The 25,403-nt window shown below is 49.7% G+C and overlaps 8 protein-coding genes across 8 annotated transcripts; 4 read left to right on the top strand and 4 right to left on the bottom strand.

The window, feature by feature from the left end:
* Positions 1-225: 225 nt before the first annotated feature.
* On the top strand, positions 226-3,594 carry MYCFIDRAFT_186832 (uncharacterized protein; the record flags this gene model as incomplete). The annotated part of the gene is made up of 1 exon (XM_007925711.1): positions 226-3,594. One exon carries the CDS (start codon positions 226-228, stop codon positions 3,592-3,594), a length of 3,369 nt encoding a protein of 1,122 aa, XP_007923902.1.
* Positions 2,771-4,981, bottom strand: MYCFIDRAFT_210592 (uncharacterized protein). Its single transcript, XM_007925712.1, has 2 exons — positions 4,791-4,981; positions 2,771-4,734 (listed from the first exon to the last, which is right to left on the bottom strand). The coding sequence occupies exons 1-2, from the start codon at positions 4,923-4,925 to the stop codon at positions 3,715-3,717; spliced, it is 1,155 nt and encodes a 384-aa protein (XP_007923903.1). The 5' UTR covers positions 4,926-4,981; the 3' UTR covers positions 2,771-3,714.
* A 168-nt stretch (positions 4,982-5,149) lies between these two features.
* MYCFIDRAFT_30347 (uncharacterized protein) lies at positions 5,150-7,697 on the bottom strand (the record flags this gene model as incomplete). Its single annotated transcript, XM_007924186.1, has 5 exons — positions 5,150-5,380; positions 5,439-6,077; positions 6,130-6,406; positions 6,465-6,790; positions 6,840-7,697. 5 exons carry the CDS (start codon positions 7,695-7,697, stop codon positions 5,150-5,152), a joined length of 2,331 nt encoding a protein of 776 aa, XP_007922377.1.
* Positions 7,698-7,855: 158 nt separating this feature from the next.
* On the top strand, positions 7,856-12,715 carry MYCFIDRAFT_206929 (uncharacterized protein; the record flags this gene model as incomplete). The annotated part of the gene is made up of 14 exons (XM_007925713.1): positions 7,856-7,887; positions 7,919-7,989; positions 8,024-8,071; positions 8,101-8,126; positions 8,200-8,243; positions 8,281-8,466; positions 8,494-8,698; positions 8,751-10,232; positions 10,265-10,308; positions 10,335-10,416; positions 10,463-10,703; positions 10,738-11,928; positions 11,976-11,988; positions 12,018-12,715. 14 exons carry the CDS (start codon positions 7,856-7,858, stop codon positions 12,094-12,096), a joined length of 3,744 nt encoding a protein of 1,247 aa, XP_007923904.1. The 3' UTR covers positions 12,097-12,715.
* Positions 11,957-12,431, bottom strand: MYCFIDRAFT_206930 (uncharacterized protein; the record flags this gene model as incomplete). Its single annotated transcript, XM_007925714.1, has 4 exons — positions 11,957-12,176; positions 12,221-12,265; positions 12,301-12,331; positions 12,363-12,431. 4 exons carry the CDS (start codon positions 12,429-12,431, stop codon positions 12,127-12,129), a joined length of 195 nt encoding a protein of 64 aa, XP_007923905.1. The 3' UTR covers positions 11,957-12,126.
* Positions 12,716-14,582: 1,867 nt separating the features above from the next.
* Positions 14,583-15,323, top strand: MYCFIDRAFT_210593 (uncharacterized protein). The gene is made up of 2 exons (XM_007925715.1): positions 14,583-14,755; positions 14,810-15,323. Exons 1-2 carry the CDS (start codon positions 14,699-14,701, stop codon positions 15,053-15,055), a joined length of 303 nt encoding a protein of 100 aa, XP_007923906.1. The 5' UTR covers positions 14,583-14,698; the 3' UTR covers positions 15,056-15,323.
* Positions 15,311-17,147, bottom strand: MYCFIDRAFT_29831 (uncharacterized protein; the record flags this gene model as incomplete). Its single annotated transcript, XM_007924163.1, has 5 exons — positions 15,311-15,900; positions 15,964-16,415; positions 16,478-16,792; positions 16,848-16,880; positions 16,933-17,147. 5 exons carry the CDS (start codon positions 17,145-17,147, stop codon positions 15,311-15,313), a joined length of 1,605 nt encoding a protein of 534 aa, XP_007922354.1.
* A 5,067-nt stretch (positions 17,148-22,214) lies between these two features.
* Positions 22,215-25,396, top strand: MYCFIDRAFT_29406 (glycoside hydrolase family 2 protein; the record flags this gene model as incomplete). Its single annotated transcript, XM_007924141.1, has 2 exons — positions 22,215-22,825; positions 22,891-25,396. 2 exons carry the CDS (start codon positions 22,215-22,217, stop codon positions 25,394-25,396), a joined length of 3,117 nt encoding a protein of 1,038 aa, XP_007922332.1.
* Positions 25,397-25,403: the final 7 nt, after the last annotated feature.

Below are 25,403 nucleotides of genomic sequence, written 5' to 3' on the forward strand. Positions count from 1 at the left end.
TTCTCCGCGCGCGTGGCATTGGGTGAAAAGCATACTTGGTCTCTACTGTTATCAGGCCACACACTCCGCTGTGGCACATGGCTTGGCCTGATAACAGAAGTATATCCAGTAGTTCTCAAAGACTATGCTGATCGAGATGCTCCCTGTGTAAGTACTGTCATTCGTTGTCGACACTTTCTCTCCTCTACACAGCTCGCTCTGCTTTTCCTCCGGGCAATTGGCACCATGGCCAACAGCGAGCGGAACGACGTCGAGGCCAATTTACTTCCTGAGAAGGTTGAGAAGATGGAGGTCACTGGGGAGCTACCGCGACCTGCTGCGAGGAAGAGGATAGTGGTGGTGGGATTGGGCATGGTGGGAGTAGCATTCATTGAGAAGCTTCTCAAGCTGGATGTAAAGAGGCAGGAATATGCAATCACAGTGATTGGCGAGGAGTCACATCTGGCATACAACAGAGTCGGCTTGACGAGCTACTTCCAGCACAGAGAAGTTGAGAATCTCTACCTCAACCCAGCGTCTTGGTATGCATCCATGCCGGAGGGATCTCTATCATACCACCTCAACACCGTTGTGACATCGATCGATACCGAAGTCAAGACGGTAGAGACTGCGAAAGGAGACACTGTCCCGTATGACATTCTGGTCCTCGCAACAGGATCTAATGCTCTGCTGCCGAAGCACACCCCTGGCTACGATGCCAATGGAGTATTCGTGTATCGAACCATCGATGATCTACAGAACCTCATCAAGTTCGCTGCGATGAAGAAAGGCACAGTTGGTGCTGTAGTCGGTGGAGGTCTGCTCGGGCTGGAGGCTGCTAAAGCCATGATGGATCTGGAAGAGTTCCAGACGGTGAAGCTCATTGAGCGGAATAGATGGGTCTTGAGCAGACAGTTGGACGGCGATGCTGGAGGCATGGTTCTCGAGCAAGTGCGACAGTTGGGACTTGACGTGCTCCTAAGCAAAAGAGTTGGCAAGATCAATACCGACGATCAGAATAATGTCGTGGGCGTGACATTCGAAGACGGTGAACAAATGGACTGCAGCACGATATGTTTTGCGATTGGCATAAAAGCAAGAGATGAGCTCGCGCGCAAGTCAGGCATCAAATGCGCCGATCGAGGCGGCGGTATCATAGTCAGCGAAGACTTGGCTACGTCCGCCAAAGATGTCTACGCGATTGGAGAGTGTGCTAGTTGGGAGAACCAGACATTTGGCCTTATCGCACCAGGAATTGAGATGGCAGACGTTCTCGCCTTCAATCTGACACAAGCGAAAGCACATACTCCTCGGAAGTTCAAGCGCCCCGACCTAAGCACCAAACTGAAGCTTCTTGGCGTTGAGGTCGCCAGCTTCGGAGACTTCTTTGCGGATCGCGATGGACCCAGGCATCTTCCGGTCAGGAGAGGAGCCAAGAAGGACGTGACACTAGAGCAGAAAGATCGCGTTGACTCTGCTAGAGCTCTTATTACAGATGGACCACCACCTCCGCCTGTCAAGGCTTTGACATATAAGGATCCATTCCAACAGATATACAAGAAGTACTTGTTCACGATTGACGGCAAATACCTGCTCGGTGGCGTGATGATCGGTGATACCAGCGATTATGTCAAGCTGGTGCCTATGGTCAAGAATCAAAAGCCTCTCGAAATACCTCCTTCAGAGCTTATCATAGGCAAGAAGTCTGGAGATGACGACGCTGACGACCTTGACGACGACACCCAAATATGCTCATGTCATAACGTGATCAAGGGCGATGTGGCCAAGAGCGTCAAAGATGGAACCTGCAAATCTATCGGCGACGTCAAGTCATGTACGAAAGCTGGTACCGGATGTGGAGGTTGTATGCCTCTTGTCCAGACCATCTTTAACAAGACGATGCAGTCTATGGGCCAAGAAGTCATGAATCATCTCTGCCCACACTTTGAGTACTCTCGCGCTGATCTCTACAACATTGCCTACGTCAAGAAGCTGACGACCTTTGCGGAAATAATGAAGGAGGCCGGCAAGGATGCGGAAGCAGCAGGATGCGAAGCTTGCAAACCAGCAATCGCGTCCATCACAGCATCTCTATACAACAAGCACGTCCTCGACGACAACCAAAGAGGACTCCAAGATACCAATGACAGATTCTTGGCCAACATCCAGCGGAATGGCACTTTCTCCGTGGTCCCTCGTGTGTCAGGTGGCGAAATCACTGCAGACAAGCTGGTCGTCATTGGCACAGTAGCTAAGAAGTACGGCCTTTACTGCAAGATCACCGGTGGTCAACGCATCGATATGTTTGGTGCAAAAAAGCATGATCTCCCCTCCATCTGGCAGGAGCTCATCGATGGAGGCCTAGAATCTGGCCACGCCTATGCCAAGAGCTTAAGAACGGTCAAGTCATGTGTAGGCACAACATGGTGTCGATTCGGAATTGGCGACTCCGTTGGAATGGCTGTCAGGCTCGAAGAGCGGTACAAGAGCATACGATCACCCCACAAGATGAAAGGAGGCGTATCAGGATGCGTTCGCGAGTGTGCCGAAGCACAAAACAAAGATTTCGGTCTCATCGCCACAGACAAAGGTTTCAACATTTTCGTAGGCGGCAACGGCGGAGCAACACCACGACATAGCGAACTCCTCGCCAAAGACGTGCCACCAGACGACGTCGTCCCCATCCTCGACCGCTACCTAATGTTCTACATCCGCACAGCAGACAAACTCCAACGCACAGCCCGGTGGATCGAGAAGCTCCCCGGAGGAATCAAATACCTTCAAGAAGTCATCCTCCAAGACAAACTCGGAATCTGCGCCGAACTCGAGAAACAAATGAACGAGCTCGTCGACACATTCTTCTGCGAATGGACCGAAGTCCTGAAATCTCCCAAGAAGATGGAAATATTCTCACAATTCGGGAATACGAAGGAAAGCGTCGACTCGATTGAACAAGTCCCGGAAAGAGGACAATCCCGTCCCGCGCACTGGGCTAAAGAGTCTGCGAAAGAGGATTTCAGAGGCCATCAATGGACTTCTTTGTCTTGGCAACCCCTTGCTCGATCCGATCAATTCTCGGATTCCCCGACGGGAAGTAGTTTGGCTGTGAAGAGAGGCGATACACAACTCGCAATCTTCAAAGTCAAGGGTCGGTACTACGCCACGCAACAAATGTGTCCACATAAACGTGCATTCGTGCTCTCCGATGGGCTGATCGGTGAAGATGTGAAGAACGAGAAACTCTGGGTTTCTTGTCCTCTTCATAAGAGGAATTATTCGATGAAAGGCGATGATGCGGGAAAGTGCGGGAACGATGAGACTGTGAATATTGCGACGTTCCCTGTGGAAGCGAGGGATGATGGAATGGTTTATGTTAAGCTGCCGCCTGTTGAGGAACTTGATGGTGTGCTGGGGACGGAGAAGTGGAAGATTAGGAAGGAGGAGACGGAGATGAAGAGTGAGTTTGACGCGCTGGATAAGAAGTTGATGATGAGCTCGAAGAAGGGGAGGAAGGGAGTACAGGCTAGTCATTTGACCAATGGACTTGGAGCGGAGGGGAAGGCGCAGGCGATTTTGGCTGGTGGTGAGAGAGGGAGTAGAGGGATGGATTGGTAGTAGATAAAGCCATCACCGCAAGTTATAGGTGTGGTTCAATAAACAATGATAGATGCACTCCTGACCAGGAATTCCCGAGAAACATCCACATCACCCCTCGACTTGAATGAATTTTCCTTCCTACCTCCCAACACCCTCCTGTTCCCTCCACTTCTGATACATCATATCATAAATCCTCAGATCCTGCATCGCATCCTCAACCGTCGTCTTCACCACTTTCCCATTCACAACACCCTCATAAAACTCCAGCACCTCTTCCGTAAAAGCATCCACATAACTCCCCAAAACCTCTCTCGACTCAAACTCGCCAAACTCATTATTCTCCTGCACCGTAACTTTCACCGGCAAACCCTTCACAAACGGCGAATCATACTGAATAAAGACTCTTTTGTTTTCTCCATAGACAGCCACATGCGCATCGAAATCGAAGACATTATCGATTCCAGATTCATACGTGACGGAAAATGGCTCTCTTCCTGGGGTTGGATTTCGATAGTTGAAGATGGCGTTATAGAAAGGTTCACGGAACGCGACTCCAGCCACACTTTCCGGAAACCCGATAGCTTCACGCATCAGACTGATATCGTGAGAACCCAAACTTCCGAAAAAACGACAAGCTTTCTTTTGTTCCTCCGTAATGGTTTCGTGGTGAGGGAAAGCTTCTTGAAATAGAACGTCAAGACGAAGGTTTCTTTCCTCTCCAGCCGATGCCGGGATGTCGGTTGTATTCTCTACTGCCAAAAACGTTCCACTCTCGGCTACGAATCTGGGATTCGGGCCGGGAAAGTCTCGGACTCGGGCGTACAGAATTCGAGGAATGCTGGCGATTTCACGTTTGAATGTTTGCGTGAAGGATTTTGCGTAGCGTCTCATGTAGCCGACGAGGACTACGGGTGCTCTGCCATTCGATGAAGCTTTTTGGAGGGCGTCGAGGATTCTTTGCGCGGATGGGAGGGAGAGGGAGAGGGGTTTCTCCACGAGCACATGCTTGCCAGCCTCGATGGCGGCGATTGTGTAAGGTTCGTGGAATTCGTCGGATGTTAGAATGAAGACGACGTCGACGTTTGGGCTTGTGATGACTTCTTCGGCGTTGGTGGTTGCGAGGGGGATGTGGAATTTCGAAGCACAGTGGTCTACGTTCTGAGATTTTGGGTTAGTGTCGAGCTTTCTTCTGCAGGCAGGAAGGAATCGAGAACCTTTTGTGAGATGTCGCAAATTGCAGTTACTTCGTAGAGATGGCTGACAAGTGACAGGTTGGGTAAATGAATGGTTTGAGCGACAAGACCCGCTCCCAGAATGCCAGCACGCAGACGTTTTGGTGTTGATGCCATACTTTCTCGAGATTTTGTAACACAGTCAAACTTGCTAAGGAATCGATGTATTGCAGAGTTGGTTTGGCATTACTTCACGATCGAACTTTGTGAGGACAGTTTACATCCATAGGATCGTGGTTGCAGAAGTCGGCCCGAAATCGCAGAGCTGACGTGCCTCACACGCAGGGTACGGTGATTAGTACGACCGAGACCGAGCGATATTCCCCTCACGATCAGCGTAGTCACACTTTGACCCCCAGATCGTCGAAGAACGCATTCCGATTGCTTTCACGACCAAGGAACTCTGTTAGCATTGAGTCATAATCCTTTGCTCCCCCGGGCTGAAGCGCTGTACGCCTCCATCGAATTCCCGTCTCGCTGCTGATGGGATTATTCTTGAAAGCAGTGTAGAAGACGTCTGCTGCGTAGGACTTGGACCACATGTACGCATAGTATCCGGCGTCGTATCCGGACTGAACATAGCATGTCAGTCTTTGGGCAATCACAAAAGAGCTTGAGTTCTGTGCTTACCATTGGATAGGTGAATGTGCTCTGTAGATGGCCCCATTTCGGGCTAGGAGTGTCGATGCCCTTCACGTAGTCCGTGTAAATGCGATTCCACTCCGCGGTCGTGTCAATATCTTTGGCTTCCTTCGGCGACTTTGCCTCATGTAGCTTCATGTCCCACGAAGCGTAAGACACCTGGTACATGGCGTTATAGGCGCTGTACGCATCCTTGTTTCTCAGAAGATTGTCAATGGTCTCATCAGGAAGCTGCTCAGGTGGCTTGTCTTTATGAGATTTCTTCCAGGCTTGATCCAATTCAGGCGACAGATACGACCAGTGCTTGCTCAATCTTTTCAGCACTGGAGGCGAGGAGGCGAAATTCTCCATCATTTCACTAGGTACTTCCACGAAATCGAGCGGGCAGCCGGCAGGGCCATGTAATCTAGAGAAGTTTGTCATCGATGTCAAGTGGTGCATTCCGTGGCCTGCTTCATGGAGAAGCATCTGGACATCGCTACGGAAGAGCAGTGATGGTGCGTCTGATTTGGTCTTCTCAAAATTGGTGGCCAGCACGCACGATGGATAGTACCTTGTTCCATCTTCTTTGGTGAAGCCAGGAGTGATTGACCGCATGAAAGCACCACCCTGCTTGCCCTCTCGGTACTGCAAACGGTCAGAGGCAGGCACATGAGAGCGCGGGAAAATCGGGACTCACATAGACGTCAAGATAAAGATAACCGATGAAGCCTTGCCCATCTGTCTTGTCCCAGACACCATAAAGCTCCACATCTGGATGCCAGACGAGATCACTTCCGTTGCCACTCTTCGCGAGCTGGTCGCGGTCTTTGCCTTCAATCTTGACAAAATCAAGACCGAATAGCGTGGAGTACAGGTCCAATACAACTTGCAGAGTGTGAATGGCAGGGAACCACTCTTTGATCTTGTCGTTGTCAAGGTCATACTCTTCTTGGTTCGACTTGCGATAGTAGTATCTAGATTAAGGTCATCAGCAGGCCGGGGCCTCTTGTGCGAGAAGAAAACGAAGCTTACGTGATGTCCCATGGCCATAAATGATCGGCTTTGCCAACGTCTTTTCTCTTGAGCTCTTTGAAATGGGCAGTGCTCGTTTCGGCGGTCTGTGAGATCTTTGCGTGAACATCGGAGATGAAGTCATCCACAGCCTCAGGTGTCCCAGCCATGTTGCTCTGGACTTTGTACGTTGCATAGTCCGGAAATCCAAGCAGGTTAGCCATCTCCGCACGCAGCTCGATGACTTCTTCGAGTCTCTTGATGTTTTCAGGAGCTAGATGGACCAGAGTGGCCTCAATTTTCTCACGGGTGGTTGCATTTGTACAGTGGGATTTGATTATGCCAAGCTCTGGACTTTTCCTAATGGTGAATGTGTCAATGACCATGCCGCAAGACTGAAGCAGTATGAACTTGCATTTTGACCTCCAATTTGCCCTCATTCTTGTCTTTGCCCTTTGGCAGCGAGCTCACCTGATCTGCTGGCGTGCCGTTGAGCTCCTCTGGAGTGAAGAATAGGCTCGGATTATCCGCGACAGTCTCTTGAAGGAACTTCTGCGAGAGATCTCCAATGCGAGAATTGATAGCCTGAAATCGCTTCAATTTATCGCCCACCAACTCAATTCCATATTCTCTAAAGCTTTCGGGAAATGATTTAACAATCCTTCGCGTCTCTAATGGAAGTATGGTGTCATTGGCTTGTTTTTCGCAGACGGCAAGCGTCAAATTGAAGAAAGCTGTATTGGATAAAGTTGCCTGACGGACTTTCCCGAGGCTGGCAGAACTTGTCTGAGATGCGTTGACGAGGTCCTGCTTGTCAGATCTCAGAGATGTGTATACCACAGCAGAGGCAAGCGTAACAGCCACGTTTGCCTCATGGTATAGATATGGAAGTAGCGTATTGGCGAAAGTTGCATCGGCAATCTTCACAGTCTTGACTATCCGTTCCACAACCTTTTGCTCTTCAGAGGCCGCTTCTTCTCCAGCTCGACGTATGCTTTCGGGAGTACCTGTGAATGCGATAGGAGCCTGCGGCGGTTTGCGAATTCCAGAGCTGAGTTTCTCCTCGCCATAGCTATCGTGTGAGAAGAGCGCATGCCCACTTCGACGAGTGAATACATTGCCGTCTACTGTGATCCTGAGCAGGTAGACTACGGCTGCGAGACAGAGCAGTAGGCGCAGGGCCACCCGACGCAGGCTCTGTGGTTTTCCGTGGCCATGAGGGTGATAGAGCGGCAGCGAGGTCGAAGTCGGCATGGGTACGTAAGGCTGCGGTCTAGTGTCAAGGCTGCAACAGCCACTGGCATACTACTCTCCTAGACGGACGACAAGGTGAAGCAGCCCAGCCATATCTATGATGTCTTTATCTCGACGCGCTTTACCTAGTCTCCGCCTTCGCGCTGCCGCCACACCGCATGACTGCAGTTGGCGACGAGGATGTCACCATGTCCACGCATCCCAATTCCCCTGTCAACGAGGTTCATTAACTTCATCATTCACGGTTCCCGCTTGGCGTGGCTGGGAGAGATGGTCATGCCATCGAGGCGCCGTGATCAGGGCTGAGGATAAAGAATTGCGTTGAGATCAGATCTTAGGCACGACGGAGGGCAATAGAGCGTTCGCTCACGCTAGTTGATCGGTATGTCTGCACGTAAGGTAGGCGAAGGCGGAGGCGGAGGCGGAGGCGTAGGCGTAGGCGTAGGCGTAGGCGTAGGCGTAGGCGTAGGCGTAGGCGTAGAGCAAAATACGAGAAGAAGAGAATACGAGCGAGAGCGGAACTGAGTTTCTCCGGCAGTCACGAAAGTAACTCCGCCATACCGATTTGAGTTAGTGTTTTCAGCGGACCGCACCCGCTGACCGATGATCGATCACCATCACCAACTTCCTTCTGCTTCCTCATCTGCTTCCTATCATCTCAGCATCACTTCATCACTTCCACATGCTATCGCCACCGAAGCACATTCATTGATACTATGACCTCTCTCCTGGGCCTTGATGGCATTGTTCACGTCCTTGACGACAATGGGTGAAAGAAGAGCTGTTCTATTTCCAGCCTTACCCAATTTCACCTCATTGTTGTCATTGTCCCATCAGCGAAATTGTTCCTGCATGAGCAACAAAAGAGCAAGATGAGTATGAAGCGAACGGACCTTCCGATCTGTTCGGTACAGCCAGCACTTTCGTTCAGCGTTTCCATACATATACCATTTCCGTCAGCACATTTCTCTAGCTTGCGAGTTGAGCTGGTCTCAGCCACTGTTACAATATTCGCAGAATTAATTGAAAATCCTCTGGAGAGCAATGTCTAAGAGACTCTTGAGGTCCGCCAGAACGCAGACCGAGTCTGACTTCTATGCACAGCGAGAGGCTGAGCTGAAAGCAGCAGCAATCCAGAAAAGCAGGACGAAAAAGGCAACCAAGGCCGCGCAAGCAGCAAGAATTGCAGAAGCTGCCAAGTCAGAGACCGCTACACAATCCACATCTAAACCAGTTACCGCCGGCCAGAAATGCCCGGTGTGTGGACGCAGTGACTCACCGGACGGCGATGCTTCAGCCAATTCACCGACTTCTCAACCACCGAAATCGCAATCAGCAGCATCCAAGTCATCTTGGCGGAAGCGAGATGGAAGAGACCATCGCATCCACCGAGATGTGATTCCACGCGGCGTCCTTGCCGGACGCATTGGGAAAAGATTTCCAAGGACTAGTTCAAACACTACCAAAGGCCTGTCTAACATCAAAGGCGTTTCTTGCTACCGAAATGCGCTGTTACAGTGTCTGATACACACTCCTGATGTCTATCACCTGCTTGGAAATATCCATAAGGACTGCAATCGACCAGCTCGTCAATGTACCATGTGCGTTCTGCAGAAAGTCGTACAGGAGTACTGGAATCCACATGACGATGCTGAGCATTCTGAATCTCAAGAGCTCCTCAAACTCATGCGGGAGTTCAGGAAAGCTCTTCAGACAGACATCTCCCAGAGCACCTCAGACCCTGCACCCGGCGACCTCATCGAAGAAGAGGTACTAAATGACCAGCAGTGTTCGTCTTATGACTTCTGGAAAGGGTTGCTGGAGATTCTCAAAGATCAGGTGGCCAATGATAGTGCCGCAAGCGCACTGCTATCAAGAGCCTTCGATTTCAAGTATCACGGAACGTGGACATGCACAGTCTGCGATAAGGAGCATCAAGACGACCAAGAGCAAACAGAGCCCGGCTTGGATGTCAACCCTTTCAGTCTCCTGCCAGAAAGAGGTTTAAACTTGATCGATTACATCGACCAGGCCACTCTCTCAACTAAAGCTGCATTCCGGTGCGAGAGCGAGACTTGCACAACTGCTCGAGAGGCTTCGCCTCAGCAGGAGCCACTGGAACACACGAAGCGCTTTCGTATCACTAAAGCCCCAGAAGTCCTAGTAATACGTACCCAACGTCTGGGATACCCAATCGATGAGGTCACCAACTTGCCAGTGTATCGCGATGGAGAAACGGAGAAGTTTGAGGACGAAATTCCGTACGAAGAATACTTGGATCTCAGCGATTTCTCGGATGACCTGGAATTCAGCCGCCTCACGTACAAGCTTATGGGCGTTGTTTACCACACTGGTACAGGAGAGAGCGGCCATTACATTGCTGTGGCCAGAAGCAGGACTGATGAGGGGAAGTTCGCCCTATGCGACGACAATAACATCTATGTGCCTCAGGATATCGATGGATTTCTGAACGGGGTGACACTTGGCGTCGATGACGGCGATGACAGCGATGACAGCGATGACGGCGATGATGGCGTGACTTTTCTACCCTATGTGATAGTCTATAGCAGAGTCTAATGCCAGCGGCAGGATCCGCATATACAGGCTTAAGGTTCAATTTGTTCAATATTCAATGAGAAGCGGCCGCAGTCGCATTTTCCTTCACTATTGTTTCTCACTCCGATTCTTGTTCACACCTCGCTCACCCAATCCAGTTCATGTGAGACAGTCCCTCTAGGAGGACGAGCTCGCTTTGTTTGCCAGAGCACTACATGCATATCAACAAAGAGATAAACCTGAACAAATTGTTCCCTCAAGAATGGAAATTCAACTTGAAGATGATATCTTTGTTGAAGACCAAGCAATTTCGCATCCCATTTCACCATATTGCTCATTCCTTTGAGTTCTCATATGGCCCTTTTCTCAGCACGGGATTCATTCAAGACAAGCCATTTTCTGATCCCAGCAGTCCCTCAGATTCTTCATCGATCTTCATTGCATCCCATCGTTTCGCTGTATTCGTTCCTTTTCCCTTACTGAGCAGGTCTCATCATCGCGCCAAAAAAAAGAAAAAAATCAAATCCTTCGAACTGCAATACAAATCCACCACCATGGCTGCCACAAGACGGATCAGCTGCGCTCTTCCCAACCCCCCCCAGTCCCCAGAGAAGAACCCCCAAGCCCAAAGCCGAAAGAAGCCCCCAACTCCACAAGCGAAATGGCAAAATCGTGCGAACGAACCGACAAGCAATCCCAACTCATCCACACACAAATCTCCCCAAAAGAAGATTCCCTCCCGTCGGCTCCCCGACATCCAAAGGTCTCCTCAACACCTCAAACGATTGCTACAAACTCGCATCCCTCCAAGCAATCTTCCACGTCCCAGCCTTCTACCGTTACCTAGGCAAAATCCACAAAACCTGCGCCTCGAAACCGAACAAATGCGTGCTGTGCGCCCTTCAAGACTTGCTGTACCAATACTGGGAAAAAGACGACGACAAAGAGCGAAAAGCGAAACTCAGAACTTTCTACGCGGCTTGTAGAGCGAATTTACCGGTTCTGACCGCAGATCTCGGTGGGGATTTCTTGAGGAATCAGCAAGCCGATGCCTATGACTTTCTGCATTACCTTGTGACGGAACAGATAGGCTCCAAGAGCAGCTCGGAAAGCTTCAGGAAGATGTTCGAGATGGGATTCGAATCGACGCGGGTGTGCCGGACGTGTGGAAGCGTATCGACGGCACCACTCGCGCAGGCATCGTTCATGCTCGAAATTCCAGTCAACACATCGCCCGACGGTTGGAGATCGTTGAACGGCTGTCTGCAAGACTTTCTCGGCAACGGGGTGCAGACTTATACGTGCGAAGAATGCGATGGTCCAGATAGGAACGTGACGACTCTCCTCACCCACGCATCGGAAATCCTTGTGCTTAGACTGGCCATTTCGACATTTGATGGTGTGACAGGGAATAACACGAAGATCCTGGCCGAGGAAACTGAGGTCTACTACCCAGAGATCCTCAATCTCAACCAGTTTGTCGATCATTATCAGGTGACAGAAGACTGCGTGTATCGTCTGGACGGAGTCGTTGCGCATTCTGGCAAGAGGACCGATAGAGGACATTATGTTGCTATGGTCCGTGAGTATAACAACTTGCGAGACTTCTGCCTCGTTAACGACACCCTTGTCACCACAGACCTGGCTTGGGCCAACATGCGGCGCCCGAGACTTGGTGAAAAGAGGATAGAATCGTATATTTTGGTGTATAGCAAGATGTAGATTGCGGCTTTTAGTGTTCGATATGCAGCACGGGCGCTTCAGCATAGCATGTTTCAAAACTCACCTTCGCCCAAACAGATCCTTCCGGCTCGCTTTTCTTTCCATGTGGGTAGTGCATTGATCCGATACATCTACCGAGGACTCCTCATGATCACTGCGAAAATTGCTTGACTCTAGCTAGAGCATGTTTCCCAGGTGCGGCTTGTCGTTCAAGGCCGGTGCTAATTCCGGGACAAAGAGTGCACTCCCGCCCCAAAATTGATCAATCTTCAGACAAAGCCAGAGAATGTCTTTGATGAATGTCCGGATACGACAGGTTGCACACTGAAGACTGATTCATTGTCGTAGTCTGGGCTCTGCAATCTGTGCACAATGCCAACAAAAGACCCGATCCGTCAGTCGTGAGGAGTAAGAATTTCCATTTCCCCTGGCGTTACTGAAGATTCTTGGTACCATAAGCACAATTTGAATATTCGAGATGTTTGCTAAGTTCGCAGCATTCCTTCGAGGTCTTCGCGATGGCACTCTAGAGCCGGTCTCCAGCTTCCTAACCCATCGAGAAGAAAATTTGCTGGCGTTCCTGAAACAGAGAGCTCAAAAGCGGCAAGGAAGAAAGCCGTTGGCGATCATTCCGAGGACCGGTATTCACGCGCCCAAAAAAGTCTTCAAAAGCAGAGGAGACAGTCCGATCAAGCCTGTGCGCAAGACCAAGCCCGAGCGCAAGTCGGGCGCATCTGGAGAAGGCACCAAAAAGCCAGAGGGTCCTACTTTGAAGCCGCCGAAAGAGTCGCCAGGGAAGAATTCTGGCGAGGCATCGGGCAAGTCTTTATTGTGGGAGAAGAAGAATGGTCGAGATAAGAAGGGCGCCGGAAGACCCATCATCCCACAAGGAGTGGCAAGTGGCAGAATCTCCAGAGAATGGCCGGAGTCCTTAAAAGCCAAGCGACCACTGGGGTTCCGCAATGGTGGTAACGACTGTTTCCAGAATTCGATCCTGCAGTGTCTGCTTCATACCCCAGCGGTATACAGCTTGCTCGGCCAGATTCATCATGATTGCGCCAAGTCGTCAGACGGCTGTCTGGTCTGCGCACTCCAGAAGCTTTTTCAGGACTACTGGAACCCGACCAGTGCCACAAGGTCGTCCATGCTCATGCGACTGGAGTTCCGAAGGACGCTTCTAGCCAACATACCAAAGCAAGGGCATGACTTATCGGGATGGCACTTGAGCAGGCAAGATGACCCGATGCTGCTGTTGCGATTCCTGCTGCGACATCTGGAAGAAGTGGCAAAAAGCAAAACGTCCGAAGTCTTCGAGGGTCGGATCAGGCGAAGCTGGAAGTGCAAGCACTGCTTTACTCTACACGAAGCCGAGCAAATGGATATGGGATTAGTGCTCAATATCCAGCAGCCAGAGCGGAATCTGTTTGGAATGGAGCGATATCTGAAAGAAACATACGTGGAACGGTTAGAGCTCAAGTGCGACAGTGCAGCTTGCAAAAGGAGGAGACACCTGAGGCTCGATATGGAGCATATCCAGACCCACCGCTTCATCAAAACCCCGGAGGTTCTCGTCGTTCAATTGAATAGATTCGCCGTGCCACAGACTAAGGACGGAAAACATCAGCTTGTGGGCGGTGTTCTGAAAGAGGTCAAGATCAAGGATGATGTGAAAGTCCCGGAGTACCTGGACCTGGAACCGTATTGCGAAGATGAACAAGTTGCGCTGTATCGCTTGGACGGTATTGTATTCCACAGGGGAGAGAAGACAACTTCTGGGCACTATGTTGCTGGCGTAAGAGACGTGTCTGGGTCCGGCTTCTTCTTAGTCGACGACAGTGTCGTAGAGGCGACAAACTTCAACGCGCTGGAGACTAGATATCCGGTTAATCATGGCGATCCTTACGTTCTGATATATAGTAAGCAATAGAGTGGTGGCGTAGGCCAATAGCTTGTCCACGCACAGTGGCAGATATATCGTCATGCTGATCTTTCAGCCAAAGCGGAAGTTGGATGGCTGCTTTCATGTTGCCGATTCTTGCATATCGTAAGTCTGGAGCTGTCGAAGAGCGGCGAACTCAAGGCGTAGGGGTATTCGTGAAAGGGTGGAGGAGGCGATGATGTCTTGCCGTGGAGAGTAGTCTGTTCGCGTTCGTCGGCGTCGACAGTTCCTGATTGTGTGAGAGGTGAGACATGATATGGCGTGAGAAGTCTGAAGAAGGCTCGGCTGTTGTGACGCCGAAAGTCCAAAGCACGTGATCGGTGAGAAGTCCTTGGCTTTTTCCTCCGCAACACCTCCCGAATCACACATCCGGCTGCTCGGAGTCCTATTCACGGCGTGCTCCGACGATTATTGCAGCCGTCACCTCCTGACACATGGCGAGACCGATCAACCACAAGCCGACCAAACCCCTTCCCTGCCCTACAACGAACCAACCACACCCATGTCAGCGAGACGTTCCGAGAGAATGTTTATGCACTTTCTGTTCTCCCAGCATGCCGACATTGTCCTAAGCATCCGGGCTCGATGGCGTGGTTTGAACATGTCCGGTGTCGTAGGCTTCGTATAAGATAAGTAGATGTGGTTGCTTCACGTACTCTTCTTCACTGAGATCCGCAAGCATCCCATCACCTCAACTCATCACATAAATCACGACAACGCTCAAGCCCAAAGTAGTCAACAACTTCGACAGCCACGTCCGAAGCACCACGAAATCACCATAACCATGAGCACCATCAACGCATTCACCCCGGCAGTCCACGTAGCTTCAGTAGACACAACAGTGAGTCCCACTTCATCCACCAACATGTCATTCCCAACACTGACATATGCCTAGCCTGCTGTCATCCAAGCCGCCAGAAGATTCCGAAACATGTTCAAGGAAGCACATCCCTTCGCCCGGGATACCGCATTTCTGAGACCTCACCCAGTAGCTTGGGAATTCTACACGACCAGGTTTGCACGTGCCGCCAAATTCTACCCCTTGGTGGTCCTCTTCCTCGGCTGGCCTTTTGCTATGAAGTATGCTGTCAATTACAGCAATGGGGTGTATGATGCGCCGAAGAATTCGAGAAGGAATTAGGGTGTGCTTTTTTTTTGTTGGGGTTGAAGAGGAGTATGCATAGGGATGGCGTTCTGGTGTAACAATACCCATTGAGTGGGATTCGCGTAGCGAGTAGAGTTCGGGCAGGTTCTGATCATTGGTTTAGTCCTTGGATTGGGTCATCTAGATGATAGATTGTACAGCAAGCTGCGTTCAGGGTAGCTCGAAGCTGCAAAGACGACAAATCATTAGAAATGTTATGGTGATTGCCATTGGCATACCGCCTCTCATTCGCTATGCCACGTGCACTACATGTCCAGCATCATCCATTTCGACCTTGATCTTCCTCGTAGAAAACTTCCGAGGGTTAGGTGCTTCGAAGATTGATCTCAGCTCTTCCAAAGTCTTGCCCGCTGTCTCGACGAAGAAGAAGTAGATGACCGCGAGCTCGACACAAATCCAGCCGATGTAGACTAGGTACAACTTCCATCCGATTTCGGCAATGCCGACGCTGATTCCATAGGTGTTGACGACCATGGCCACATTGAGGAAGAGGAAGTTGAGACCAGAACCCTTGGCGCGTGTCCTGTTCTCAAGACATTCCACAGCATAAAGCGTCTGCAAAGGCGTCCAGCCCCAAGCGAAGCAGATTCCGAACAAGTAGATGGACACGATCGTCCCGTATGAGAGATTCGAATGCTTCTCCGATGCCGCCGTGAAGGCTGTAAGCAAGCAGTATGCCACGAGACCGCCAGCCAGACCGCCCAGGAGCATTTTTCGTCTTCCGAGCTTGTCTAGCAAAGTGGCGCCGTAGATTGCTGCCAGCATGCTGAAAATCGGGTTGATGGCGTTGATCAAGAGCTGCTTGCTGGTATCTGTGATGCCTATATGTATGTGTGCGTCAGCAGGAAATTCTCGGGTTGCAACGTCCTTGCGCCACCACTCACCCGCTTGCTTGATCATCTCTGGCATGAAGTAACTGACGACATTATTCCCGCTCCACTGTCCGAAGAAAGCCATGGCAATCACCATGGACAGACGGTATCGAGCAGCTCGAGTATTTGCGAGCTCTCGGAAGTCCCACCACGGGTTGTCATTGCTTGTTTGCGACATATCTTCACAGATCTCATTGATCTGGAGAGTCACGATGGGCGCATGTGCATCGCCGTCGCCATGATACTTTGCCAAGACTGCGATGGCTTCCTCGCGACGGTCTTTCATGACCAGCCACCTCGGTGTTTCGGGAAAGAACAAAATCAAGCATAGAACGAGGCTTGGAAGGCCGCATTGGACTATAGTCGGGATTCTCCAGGCCCAACTGCTTTCAGCCATGTGCAAGTCGGTGCCGTATGTTGTCCAGCCCGCTAATATGTTGCCCAGCCACCAGAAATTGTTGTACCTGCGAGCAAACGATTAGCCCACACGACATGATTGCAACATGACCAGCGCCATAGAACTTACATGCCGGCCATGGTGCCGCGGTACGCTGGATGTGCCAATTCTACCGTGTAGGCAGGTCCTGCGGCACTGGCGATACTGGCTCCAAAACCTAGTATGAAGCGTCCGCCGATGAATTGTCCCATACTATGGGCGCTTCCCTGAACGGCTGTGCCGATCAACACCAACAGGCAACCAATGAAGATGCACCATCGACGTCCGTAGCCGTCTGCCAAGAAACCGCAAAACGGAAAGGCAGCAATCTGGCCGAGATTGTAAATGATAAAGATGATGCCAGTGGTGCTGCCAGCTCCGTTCAAACCAAAGGATTTCTGATAGCTGCATGGGCTTTAGTGGAGGGTCCGTCGATTAGTGGTTGGAGGTGCATCCTTACCTGGTCATGGCATTGATCGATCCCATCAGAGAACTGGTCGCACTGGGTCAGCAGAATTCTCGAAGCATACCACCACCCTTCATACCTGTCAAAGCCGTTCATCGTCGAGACGAGATAGCCGATGCCCATGATGGCGTACAGCTTGATCATGTTCCTGCTCCATAGTGAAGGTTTCTGCGCATTCACCGCTGCAGTCAGAGCGACGGAAGCTACATTTGCCTCCTTCACCACAGGTCCTTTGTTGAGATCGTACTCCAGATTTGTGACATGATGGGTCGATGAAGCCTCTTTCTCGCCCATTGGATCCATGATGGCCGCTGAAGGAGACTCGACCTGATGAGAGCTTCACCGCCGAGCGAATTTGCACCAATTGTTCCCCTCTTTACTCTCGGCTCGGGGGCATGCACACTAAGTATATCCACGCAGCGCAGCGCAGCGCAGCACATAACATCGCCTCGCCCCGCGAGTGTCGCCACGGGCCTCCATGCTCCTCCACACTCGCGTGTTCGTGGATAGCGACAGGGATATCAGATCCTGTCGCCTTTTCGGTGCTTGGCTCCGTCCCGTCTTGACTGTCGCCGACATTGCCGAGGCCCTCAGGCTCTTGACATGGACCACGTCGGTCACAGATTGTATGTACTGTACTACGAGTGCGTTTACCTCGCCGCCGGTGGATCGGTGGAATAACGATACTTTGAAAGATGCCACCGGTTTTCATTCTTCTTCTTAACCGCTTTTTAAGGTAAGCAAATCGGTGGATAACTCGGTAGATTAGAAAGACTGTGCATCGGTGGTATCCGCCTTAGTAATACGCGCGCACTTCGTATGTCTAGCCTCGTAGATAGGTTATTATTATTATTAATTAAAGGCCGCTCTATAGGTCGATATTATTACTTATTCTACTCGTTTAAATAGCGCCGAAGAAGTCTACTACGACACCTGCTAAACGGAAGGCCGCTATAAAGAAGACGCCTACTAAGAAGGCGAAGAAGTCGAAGCTAGCTAAAGAGGGTACTAATAAGGATATAGGCTATAAGTTTCTAGAGGTTGTCCGCTAGTAAGAAGAATATAAGATATACTTCTTAAAGGAGGTAAAGAAGCTAAAGGACAAGCAGTTATTAAACTATAGCAATAGCTTCTACGTCCGACTCTACCGTAGAATAGCTACGCAAATAAGTATAACCTTTAAGCTATATTTCAAGCTAGAAGGACTAAAGGCTTAGTAGCGCGCGTTTAAGGAGAAATATTATCCTTATACTGCTTACTTGAAGCATATAAGCGGTTAGAATAGCTATCTAGCAAAGCTAGGGGATAAGGAGGTTACTAATAAGTACTTCCGGAAGTATCTAGAGTATAAGTAATAGCGCGACGAGTGTCCGGAGTTTATAAGCGAGCTCTTTAAGATTATCGAGTTAAATATTGCGAGCGGCTACGAGGCTAGCACTAGCAATAATTTAGCGTAGGATAGCGACGTAGATATAGACAATAAGGACGATAAAGACGACGGCGAAGGCGAAGAAGAGGCAGAGTCGGACGAGTTGCCGCTACCTAATAGTATAACAATAGAAGAACGAGACTCGCTCGTAAAGGCGGATGTTAATAGTAAGATAGACCTATTAATTATGTTAGAAATAGAGCGTTAGGTCCTTATTGCCGCGCGCTACGCGAATGCTAATATTGCGAAGAAAGAAGCCGCTTAGAAGCAAGCCGCCTTAGACGCTGCCTCGAAGGGTAGAAAGGATAATAATGCCCTTCTCGATATAATTAAAAAGAGCTAAATTCTACTATAGTAGACATTCTCGGCCTTCTTAAAGGCTTCTCGAGATAATGCTAAAGCGGTACGAGAAGATGCTATTACTAAGCGAGAGCGAGAGCGTACGGAGCGGGCTACTAAGAAGATTAAAGCCGAGAAGAAGCGCTTTAATTATAGGTACGATATTAACGCTAGTAATGTCGCTAATCGCCTTATAGACGATAATATCCTATAGGGCATTAGTATAGCAGACCGCGCGCTGCTTGCAATTGAAGTAGGCAAGCCTAATAAAGGCTATATCGCCGTCGTAAGGAAATAGGTACGCGATAAGAAGAAGAAGGAGCATCTAGATTAATACTTCCGCTAGGTGCTATAGGATATCAAACCTAGACCGGCGCCTATTACAGGTATAAATAACTATTATTATACTAAGTATACGCCGTCGGGGAGCTTCTAAATACCGTATAGATATAGTCGGCAGTAGGTTGTTATATTGTTATTAAGGAGAGGGTTTGTAATAGTAGAAGAGATAGGTTTCGAGTTCTCGAAGTCTAACTTTTAGTAGAGGGTTCCGATAGTTAGGGCTATTTTTCGCCTAAAATATAGCTTAGGGTCTATACTATTAATTTACGTAAAGGTGTTATTAGCTTTTACTAGCAAAATCAATGTTACGTATAGGGTAGAACATATATAGCGAAAAGATATCCTAATAGCTCGAACTCTAGTTTAAGGCAATAGAGTGCTAAGAAGCCGGATATTTAGACGTATAGCAATATTAAAGAAGTTAAGCTAGATACTAGAAGTGCTAGAATATAGCAGACAGAGCAGACAAGCCTATTCCTTACTAAATTCCTTATACAAATTAATGCGGTCTCCTCGCTACTATATATTGCTAGTATAGTAGCTATCGCTTCTAACCTCTACGCCTAAAACTTAGCTTCTTAGACCTCCCTCTTATCTATACTATTGTCTTCTAGATATTGCTTATAATCATCCTATATAAACTGCGAAAACCGCTTACGATAGCGCTAGTAAGGGTCGTTACTATCGGCAATAGTATCTAGTAGTCTATCGTCGTCGTCCTCGATCTTAGAAAGGTAGACTTTAGTAATTTTAGGCTCTTGCGAGAGAGGCTACGCTCTATAGCGAAGAATAAAGTTATAGAGCACAAAATAGGATATAATAAACCTCGACTGCGAGCGTATCGAATAGTATTTATAGGGACCTTATTTAATAAGTGCGAAGCGCTTCTATATTACCCTAAATAACCTCTCGATAACGTTGCGAAGCTAAGCGTAACGGAGGTTATATAACTCTTCCTTATTAATAGGGCGCCTGCTAGTAGCGGCCTGTTCTCGAAGGTAGTATCGAGTCCTTTCGTATAGTACGAGAAGCCGCTTATCCTTAAAGGTATAACCGCTGTCTACTAAATACTTCTTACTAGCAGTTACCTCAAATCCCTTCGAATACGCCTTCTTTAATACCTAACCGTCGTTTCTAGCTCCCTCGTAACCGACAAGAACGTAGTAAACAACTATATTAAATCTATAGGCCGCTATTACATTCTACGCAATAAAGTTCTTCCTATAACGATATAGACCTTGTTCTAAATACGGCACACTTACTAGAATAAGCGTGCTATTAATCGCTCCTAGACAATCCGCGAAGTATCTAAACTTTCTAGCATCTTTTCTAGTTATAAGCCTAGGGTAAGTCGCTAACTCCGGCTCTTATATATATTCGTCCGCTAGTTAACAGAGCGCCTTGCTAACTTCCTTTATTACTAGATGAAAGGTCCGTAACGAGTGCTAATAGTGCCTTCTTAGGTCTATTATCGTATAGTTATAGTATACGAAGTTATAATAGATTATTACCTTCTTAGCGACTATTAAATCGTCCTTCCTCCCGCGACAACGTACTAATAGCTTCTCGTCTAATTTATTAATCAAACTCCTTAATACTACCTGCCGCAGGCCTGTTATATCGTAGCTCTCCTTCGGCGGTCCGAATAGTACTTAAAATACCTTATATCGACTCTTCTTCGCCTATATAAGCGTCTATACTACGCCCGCTAGTTTATACCACTTTTTACGTTGTTTCCGGCGTAGGAGGGCGGTAAGTGTCGCATTCTAATAGCCGGCTATTATATAAAGTAAGAGACCGATACGGTAGCGCGTATTAGAGTCTATAGTAATAGCAAGCGATAAAATATTATAATATAGTACTATATTCGAGGACGCGTGCTATCTACCGAATACGCGCTTTTAAACCGGGTTTTCGGTAGACGCTTATACCTACTAGATATAGTATACCGCGCTCGGACGACGCTATAGTAATTAATTACAATCTACCGACTATATCTACCTAAATAGTATATAAACAGCTCGGTAGAAAAGCGGTAGAAGACAAGAGGTAGAATAATCGGTGGATTAGCCTATACAAACGATATCCACCGGCGGCGAGGTAAACGCACTCTACAAGGCCTATATCCCGCACGTATCAGGTTGGAGGTCACAACTTCACCCGTCAATTGCCGTGACGCACGGCTCGGTCCACGCCGCATCACGAGAGGCCTCCGCCCCGAATCGGGAAGGCGGCGGAAGGAAGAAGTCCGGAAGATTCTCGGCCCACGCCCCGACCGGACATGGCCCGCTCCCATGTTCCTCCACAGACACGTTGCCTGCACGTGAACACTGAACGATGGATGACAGAACTATCCGAGGCTCTGTCACACACTCCGCCCCTCGCCCAGCTCGGGGATTTAAGCCAAACGTAAAATCGCGCTTTCTATAGTAATCCATACGTAAATCTCGATGGAAACGTTCGATGGGGGTGCCATTGTCGGGATATAGACTAATAAGTGGCTTGTAAATAGACAGGTGAATATGTAGAGGTAGAATTGTCGACTAAACAACGTAGATATCAGGTGGTAGCCGTCTCAGCGCATACTTGGCGTCAATCATGTGATCTACGACTTTACAAGTAGGCCTATATCTCGAGCATGTGAAGACTACTTCCTACGCTAGAGTGAATAGCTAGCTACAATAGCCACTGTCCTGTGTATCTTCAATCTTTACTAGACAGGCCGCACTGCCAGTCGCTGTCACCTTACCTTTGTATCTAGCCGACTTCTTTGGTACTTCATAGAAAATGGAATACGCGCTGGAATGGAGGTGGACGCGCCTGCCAAGGGATTACATAATAATCGGCGGCAGTGAGGTCTACAGCCACCACACACTCGGATAACCTCGCCAATATAATATTTAGACTCGCGGTTCAATACTGCATACACCTGGATATCCATATGGGACTGGAACCTACCACCATATCGATATTTACGTATGGCCTACTAAGAAAAGCCGATTTTACGTATAGACCAAATCCCCGCGATCAGCGGGGTGAAGTGACTGAAGAAACCCCGGATATGCAGAGCGTGGTGGCGGCGTGGGCCGATGCAGTGCAGTGCAGCAGCAAGCAGGCCCGGCCCATTCTCACCTCGTCGGCATGTGGAGGGAGGCGTGCTGGATTCGTATTCGTAGTTCTAGTTGAGCGCAGGACGGCAAAAGCAGGTCGCACCAACAGACTCGATCCCGTCGACAACAAAGTCAAGCGGTATGGCAACCACTCACAGCCACGACACGAGGCCGGATTGGGCAAATCTCGAGGTATTGCACCGAAACACTTTGGACCCTCGTTCTCACTTCTATCTCTACGACACCGAGCACGATGCTGTCTCCCGCCATGTCTCGAAGGCCAAGGCGCTATGCTTATCGGGTTCATGGAAATTTCACTGGTCGAACTCGCCTCTGGAAGCGCCAGTGGGATTCGAGACCACGGCATTTGACAGCACGAGCTGGAACAACGTCCACGTTCCGGGCATGTGGCAATTGCAAGGCTTCGGTCGTGGACCCCATTATACAAACGTGAACTTTCCCTTCAACGCATCTCCTCCCTTGCCACCTGTCACCGATAACGAGTGTGGTTCTTATCTCACCCGCTTCAAAGTCCCGCCACATCTCAGAGACCATCAGCTGCGGCTTCGATTTGAAGGCGTCGACTCAGGCTTTCATGTCTGGATCAATGGGAAGGAAGTGGGCTACAGTCAAGGTGCAAGAAACCCGTCCGAATTCGACGTGACCGCTTTCGTACAGCCGGACCAGGAGAACAGCCTTGCAGTACGTGTGTACCAGTTCACCGATGGGAGCTACATCGAGGATCAAGACCAGTAAGTCTGACGGGCTCAAGGCATATGGAGACCTTTGCTGACCTCGGACCCTTCGCTTTGTAAAGATGGTGGCTAAGTGGCATCTTTCGCGATGTTTTCCTCCTGGCCTTTCCGAAGCAGACGCGCCTCGAAGATTTGGATATCCGGACGGTGCTTGACAAGGATTACCGTGATGCTGTTCTCGAGGTCGATGCGATTGTGACTGGATCAGGGGATATCTCCCTCAAGCTTCTGGATGCGCATGGCAGCGAAGTCGGTACTGCTTCAGAGTCGAAGACTGAGCCGGCCACCGCTACAGTCCCAGCAACCATCCATGTTCAAAATCCAAATAAATGGACTGCAGAGACACCGTACTTGTATACACTTGTCGTCTCGCTCGAAGGTCAGCATACTGCCCACCGAGTGGGCTTTCGACAGGTCGAGCTCAAGGACGGTCTCATCAATGTCAACGGACAGAGGGTAGTTTTCAAGGGCGCAAATCGCCACGAGCACCATCCACTGCACGGTCGCGCCGTCCCGTATGACTTCATGAAACAAGATTTGATCCTCATGAAAACACATAACTTGAACGCGATCAGAACTTGTCACCAACCCAGTGATCCCCGACTATGCGACTTGGCGGACGAGCTGGGTCTGTGGGTCATGGACGAAGCCGACCTGGAGTGCCACGGCTTCGAGACGATTGCTGATGCAGCATTGCCGCCTGAGCAGCAGGCTTTGCCGTTCTTTGAAAGGCAGAAGCACACAAGACATGCGGCTGCGAAGTGGACGTCAGACAATCCAGAGTGGCGAGAAGCATACTTAGACCGTGCCAAGCAATTAGTGCATCGCGACAAGTTGCACCCTTCTGTGATCATCTGGAGTCTTGGAAATGAGGCTTTCTATGGAAGAAATCATACAGCGATGACAGAATGGATCAAGAAATTCGACAGCACTAGACTCGTGCATTACGAGCCCGATCTCGAGGCAAAGCATGTCGATATGCACTCTCGAATGTATCCATACATCGATGAGATCGTCGCTTTTGGCAAAGACAAATCGAAAGTGAAGCCGCTAGTGCTGTGCGAATACATCCATGCTATGGGAACTGGGCCCGGCAATATCAAGGAATATGTCGAAGCTTTCTATCAGTATCCCAAGCTCCAAGGAGGCTGGGTGTGGGAGTGGGCCAACCACGGCCTGTTGACGAAAACCAACGATGGCCAAGAGTTCTACGGATACGGTGGAGATTTTGGTGACGTGCCGAACGACTACAACTTTGTGATGGATGGCGTTCTGAACTCTGATCACAGCCCTCGCAGCGGCTTGATCGAGTATAAAAAGGCTGTCGAGCCCGTGCAGCTGGTTTCCTCGTCTGCGGTTGAATTTACCATCATCAATCGACTGGACTTTGCTTCGCTGGACGACTTATTGGTCTGCCAATGGTCTATCAGCGACGAGGCTGGAGACTACCCCGGAGGCGACGTTGCACTACCGGTCGGACTTCGACCAGGCGCGACAGCGACTTTATCTGTGCCGGAAGACGCGCGGTCACGGACCTTTGTTGGCGAAGCATTCTTGAATCTTCGCTTCTGCACCAAGGAAGACACGCTCTGGGCCGAGAAAGGACATGAGGTGGCGCTTCTGCAGGTTCAGTTAAGCTCCACTCCAGCAGTGAAGACACCCAATCTCAGTGAAGAAGAACTGAAGGTAGAAGCAACTCCTACCACGCTGTTGATCGTGGGGGTCGAATCTCGATGGCAAGTCGACCTTGTCAATGGCTGCTTGATCTCATGGGACAAGGCGGGAAAGCCACTCATCGCGGAGCCGTTACAGCCGTCTTTCTATCGAGCACTGACTGACAATGATGGTCCCAAAGACGGCAAAGATTGGAAAGAGCGTTACCTGCATCTTGCCAAGATCCAGACTCGAACCTCACACTGGCAAAAAACCGAAGATGGTTCGATCGTAGTCAGCTTCGAGCAAAACTTCGGCCCACCCATTCTATCCTGGTCTTTGCAACTCAGCACAGAGCTTGAGTTCTCACCTTCCGGTACAATTCGTGTCAACGTGAAAGGAAATCCTCAGGGTCAGAACTTGCCCAAAACACTTCCGCGAATTGGTGTCACCCTGGGCGTGAAGAACGAGTTTCAAAACGTGACCTGGTTCGGCCGCGGACCTGGCGAGGCGTACAAGGACATGAAGCTTTCGCAGCGAATCGCTTTGCACACCGTTCCCCGTATTGTCGATCTGTGGACAAGTCCAGAATTTCCCCAAGAATGCTCGAATCGCACTGATACCCGATGGCTTGTGTTATCTGATGGCAAGACGAAGATCACGGCGCAATTCCATGAACCTACTAGCTCCACCGGCGAGAGAAAGACGTTCGATTTCATGGCCAGTCACTTCGATGTCAAGGATATCGATGCGGCGCAGCATCCGTACGAGCTTGAGGTCGCCAAGAAGGATTATGTGATCCTGAGACTTGATGCTGATCATCACGGTATCGGTACTGGAAGCTGTGGTCCTAGTACACTTGAAGAATATGCGCTGAAGACGGGTCCTTTCGAGTTTACGATACTGCTGCAGTAGTGATGCG

The sequence above is a fragment of the Pseudocercospora fijiensis genome (genome assembly GCF_000340215.1).
Source record: "Pseudocercospora fijiensis CIRAD86 unplaced genomic scaffold MYCFIscaffold_2, whole genome shotgun sequence".
Classification (NCBI taxonomy): domain Eukaryota; kingdom Fungi; phylum Ascomycota; class Dothideomycetes; order Mycosphaerellales; family Mycosphaerellaceae; genus Pseudocercospora; species Pseudocercospora fijiensis.